At 47.4% G+C, this 5,562-nt stretch overlaps 1 protein-coding gene across 1 annotated transcript; it reads left to right on the top strand.

Moving 5' to 3' along the window:
- Positions 1-2,293: 2,293 nt before the first annotated feature.
- Positions 2,294-4,919, top strand: LOC135983635 (uncharacterized). The gene is made up of 2 exons (XM_065596385.1): positions 2,294-3,647; positions 4,250-4,919. The coding sequence occupies exons 1-2, from the start codon at positions 3,107-3,109 to the stop codon at positions 4,639-4,641; spliced, it is 933 nt and encodes a 310-aa protein (XP_065452457.1). The 5' UTR covers positions 2,294-3,106; the 3' UTR covers positions 4,642-4,919.
- The last annotated feature ends 643 nt before the right edge of the window (positions 4,920-5,562 follow it).

Genomic DNA, 5,562 nt, shown 5'->3' with positions numbered 1-5,562 from the left:
AATAGATGGAGAAAATTGGTATGAGGCAACTCTAGTACCGTTTAGAGTCCTCCAATTTCCTTGAACCCTTAGGGTATGTTTACATTGCAATAAAATCCCTCTCATTGGTTCATCTGACCCAAGATCGCAGGGCTTGGGCTATGGGGCTATAAAATAGCAGTGTAGACATTCAGACTCGGGCTGGAGCCCAGGGTCTGAGACTGACCTACTTACCTACCTGTCAGGATCTCAGCCTGGGCTCCAGCCTGAACCCAAATGTCTACACTGCTATTCTTAGCCCCGCAGTGTGAGCCCCATGGGCCCAAGTCATGTGATCCAGGCCCTGAAACTCAGTACTGGGGATTTATTATTATTTTTTTAATTGCAGTAGACAATATCCTTACATTCCAATTTTAGGTCTGGGCATGGTACAGGGACTGCTGCGCTAATCTTGATTGAGCTTTTCATAGTGATAAAGGTCAAGGGATTCTCTGTATAGCTTTTGTGATTGAATTAGTTGGAAAAGTTGGCCTTTAATGATCCAGATGATCCATGTCCAGCTATAAAAACATGAGATTATCTGGAGACAGCAATATTTTTAAGGAAAAATTATACCTTAACTTAAAAACACATATTTCAAGACTACAGCTTTGTCATTAAGAGTAACAGTCAGTCAGGTTTTATACAGAAAACATGTTATTTTAGGATAAAGGAATTTAGTTATGAAGGTATTAAGGACACAGTTATAGAACTATAAGGCCCTATTTCTCTCCTTATGTCTGGTATTAAAGGGTGCTCAGATTGGACTGAATCACCATTAGAAGGTGCACTCTCAGCATTTTATAACCTCTCTAAGGGCTTGTCTATACTTACGCGCTGGTTCGGCGGCAGGCAATCAAACTTCTGGGTTCGATTTATCGCGTCTAGTCTGGACGCGATAAATCGAACTCAGAAGTGCTCCCCGTCGACTCCGGTAATCCTGCTCGCCGTGAGGAGTACGCAGAGTCGACGGGGGAGCCTGCCTGCCGGGTCTGGACCGCGGTAAGTTCGAACTAAGGTACGTCGACTTCAGCTACGTTATTCACGTAGCTGAAGTTGCGTACCTTAGTTCGATTTGGGGGTTTAGTGTAGACCAAGCCTAAGAGGAAGCATTTTCTTTGAAAGGATGGTGTCCTAATTCAATATAAAATCCTCTTTACTGAGAGTTTTTATGAGTCTCACATGTCACTGACATAGAGATGACTCCTGAATTACAATATGGGTGGGTAGGTATTTCTGTTTTGGACATAAATCCCCCCTTTTTCTTGATCCCCCTTAAATCTCTGGATTTTGCACAAAATATTATCTGAGGGCTACCAGTTTCATTGTGGATTTTCTATCGATCCCTATGAAATTGTTGGATTTGTAATGATTTCTCCCTCTCAGGCCCAATCCTTCCTCTGCAGCTTTTCCTTTATGAAATTGCTGCCATCTTCATTTTGTATTATCTTTTATAAAGAGAAATACGGTCTGCGAACCTGTCTTTCATCCTGTAGATTGCTTGATTATGTTGAAAGCAGGCTAAGTACCTACTAGCATGCATGTAGTGGAAATAATGAGTGACAGTCTTCAGGTTTTGAATGTTCTCATTTGCATTTGGAAGCAATTAACTCTTGGAACAGTTAACTGGAATAAAAAAATAGTCGTCCTTATCTGCACGAAGGGACAGATTATCAATATATGCTCATTTTCAGAACCCTGACCCCTCATCCTTCACCTCCTTCCTCACTTCTGCTCCCTAGTTAGAAATCATTTAGTTACTTTGCCTCTTTCCACTCTCCTACCCTTCTTTTGTCCACATGTTCCAGTCACTGATCTGTCAATCATTCCCCAATGTATCTTCCTGCCAGCCTGCTCCACAAGTCACAACAAAAAGTGGGAAGGAGGGTATCTCTGTAAGTGAGTCAAAGGGCTAGGTCCACAAAGGGGACATTGCAGTCCCGGAACTTTAGATGTCTAGTCACCCGGTGGATTCAACAACCTTCAGTTAGGTGCCTGGGCTCCTGCATGGGGAGAGTTAGGCACTTAAGAATGGTTTCAGAGTAGCAACTGTGTTAGTTTGTATCCGCAAAAAGAACAGGAGTACTTCATCAGCCATACCATCAGGGGCTCGTTCACCTGCACATCTCCCAATGAGATATATGCCATCATGTGCCAGCAGTGCCCCTCTGCCATGTACATTGGCCAAACCGGACAGTCTCTACGCAAAAGAATTAATGGACACAAATCTGACATCAGGAATCATATTACTCAAAAACCAGTGGGAGAACACTTTAACCTGTCTGGCCATTCAATGACAGACCTGCGGGTGGCTATCTTACAACAGAAAAACTTCAAAAACAGACTCCAAGGAGAGACTGTATCTAGTTTGCATATCAATTCCAGCTCAGCAATCAACTCAGGATTGAATAAGGACTGGGAATGGCTGAGCCATTACAAACATTGAATCTATCTCCCCTTGTAAGTATTCTCACACTTCTTATCAAACTGTCTGTACTGGGCTAGCTTGATTATCACTTCAAAAGTTTTTTTTCTCTTACTTAATTGGCCTCTCAGAGTTGGTAAGACAACTCCCACCTGTTCATGCTCTCTGTATGTGTGTGTATATATATCTCCTCAATATATGTTTCACTCTATATGCATCCGAAGAAGTGGGCTGTAGTCCACAAAAGCTTATACTCTAATAAATTTGTTAGTCTCTAAGGCCTGGTCTACACTACGGGTTTAGGTCGACTTTAGCAGCGTTAAACCGAATTAAGCCTGGACACGTCCACACAACGAAGCCCTTTCTTTCGACTTAAAGGGTCCTTTAAACCGGTTTCTTTACACCACCTCCGACGAGGGGATTAGCAATAAAACCGGCTTTTGCGGGTCGGAATTGGGGTAGTGTGGACAGAATTCGACGTTATTGGCCTCCGGGAGCTATCCCACAGTGCTTCATTGTGACCGCTCTGGACAGCACTCTCAACTCAGATGCACTGACCAGGTAGACAGGAAAAGACCTGCGAATGTTTGAATTTCATTTCCTGTTTGCCCAGCGTGGAGAGCACAGGTGACCACGCAGAGCTCATCAGCACAGGTAACCGTGATGGAGTCCTCCCAGGATCGCAAAAGAGCTCCAGCATGGACCGAACGGGAAGTACGAGATCTGCTCGCCATATGGGGAGATGAAGCAGTGATAGCTGAACTCCGTAGCAGTAAAAGAAATGGAAAAGTATTAGAAAAGATCTCCAAGGCCATGAAGGACCGAGGCCATAACAGGGACACACAGCAGTGCCACGTGAAAATTAAGGAGCTACGGCAAGCTTACCACAAAGCCAGAGAAGCAAACGGAAGGTCCGGGGCAGAGCCGCAAACTTGCCGCTACTACGCGGAGCTGCATGCGATCCTAGGGGGTGCAGCCACCACTACCCCAACCGTGTGCTATGACTCTCTCACTGGAGAAACACACAGGGAAGACGGTTCGGGGAACGAGGAAGATGACGATGGAGGTACTGTAGGTAGCTCACAGCAGCAAGGAAGCGGAGAAACCGGTTTCCCCAACAGCCAGGAGATGTTTGTGACCCTGGACCTGGAACCAGTAACCCCCGAACTCACCCAAGACCCTCAGGGCACACAGGAGACCTCTGGTGAGTGTAACTTTGTAACTATTTGTAAACATTACAAAAAAAAAAGCAAGCGTGTTTAATGATTAATTTGCCCTGGCAATCGCGGCCAGTACATCTACTGGAAAAGTCTGTTAACGTGTATGGGGATGGAGCGGAAATCCTCCAGGGACATCTCCAGAAAGCTCTCCTGGTTGAAATGGGGTGATTTTATTAAGGGGACATTCAGAGGCGCCCGTTCCTGCTCTTCTGACCAGAAATGTTCCCCGCTGTTAACCACGCGGTGGGGGGAGGGGTGAAGTGATCATCCCAGAGAATCGTGTGTGTGTGTGTGTGGGGGGGGGGTGGTTTACTTGTGTTTGTGCCGCATGTTAACCGGGAGACCGCAGCCCCCTCCTTTTACATTGAAACCCCATTTTAAATGGACAACCCAATTCATCCTTGATATGGGAAATGCGCTGTTGTTTGCAACCTTTCCTGCATGTTAAGAAGGTTAAAAAAGCCAAAACACTGTGGCCTACCATGGCTGCCTGCAAACCGAAATATGCGACCTTGTAATGAAAGAGTGTACCCATTGTTCTCTAAAATGTGTCTTTTTTAACCACCTCTCCCTTCTCCTCCACCAGCTGCAAATGTTTCTCCTTCGCAGAGGCTCGTGAACATTAGAAAGAGAAAACGTAGGACGAGGGACGATATGTTCACGGAGCTGCAGATGTCCTCCCAGGCTGATAGAGCACAGCAGAATGCGTGGAGGCAGTCAATGTCGGAGATGAGAAAAGCCCAATATGAACGAGAGGAGAGGTGGCGGGCTGAATCGCGGGATGAACAGAGCAAGTGGCGGGCTGAAGACGATAGGTGGCGTCAGCTTGCAGACAGACGGCAAGAGCAATGCTCCGTCTGCTGGAGCATCAAACTGATATGCTCGAGCGTATGGTTGAGTTGCAGGAAAGGCAGCAGGAGCAGAGACCGCCGCTACAGCCCCTGTGTAACCAACAGCCCTCCTCCCCAAGTTCCATAGCCTCCTCACCAAGACGCCCAAGAACACGGTGGGGGGGCCTCCGTCCACCCAGTCACTCCACCCCAGATGATCGCCCAAGCATCAGAAGGCTGGCCTTCAATAAGAGTTAAAGTTTTAAATGCAGTGTGTCCTTTTCCATCCCTCCTCCCCCACCCATCCCAGGCTACCTTGGCAATTATCCCCCTACTTCTGTGAGGAACTAATAAAGAATGCATGAATGTGAAAAAACAATGACTTTATTGCCTCTGCAAGCGGGAGGGGAGGGTGGGGTGGTTGGTTTACAGGGAAGTAGAGTGAAGTGGGTCGGGGGGGGGTTGGAGGGTTCATCAAGGAGAAACAAACAGAAGTTTCACACAGTAGCCTGGCCAGTCACAAAACTCGTTTTCAAAGCTTCTCTGATGCGCACCGCGCCCTGCTGTGCTCCTCTAACCGCCCTGGTGTCTGGCTGCGCGTAATCAGCGGCCAGGCGAGTTGCCTCAACCTCCCACCCCGCCATAAAGGTCTCCCCCTTACTCTCACAGATATTGTGGAGCGCACAGCAAGCAGCAATAACAATGGGGATATTCTTTTCGCTGAGGTCTGAGCGAGTCAGTAAGCTGCGCCAGCGCGCTTTTAAATGCACATTCCACCACCATTCGGCACTTGCTCAGCCTGTAGTTGAACAGGTCCTGACTCCTGTCCAGGCTGCCTGTGTACGGCTTCATGAGCCATGGCATTAAGGGGTAGGCTGGGTCCCCAAGGATCACGATAGGCATTTCAACATCCCCAGTGGTCACTTTCTGGTCCGGGAAGAAAGTCTCTTCCTCCAGCTTTCGAAACAGAGCAGAGTTCCTGAAGACGCGAACATCATGTACCTTTCCCGGCCAGCCCACGTTGATGTTGGTGAAACGTCCCTTGTGATCCACCAGGGCTTGCAGCAGC

Source organism: Chrysemys picta, chromosome 5 (assembly GCF_011386835.1).
Source record: "Chrysemys picta bellii isolate R12L10 chromosome 5, ASM1138683v2, whole genome shotgun sequence".
Classification (NCBI taxonomy): domain Eukaryota; kingdom Metazoa; phylum Chordata; order Testudines; family Emydidae; genus Chrysemys; species Chrysemys picta.
The sequence above is the reverse complement of the archived record's forward strand: the minus strand, read 5'-3'. Positions and strand labels throughout refer to the sequence as shown.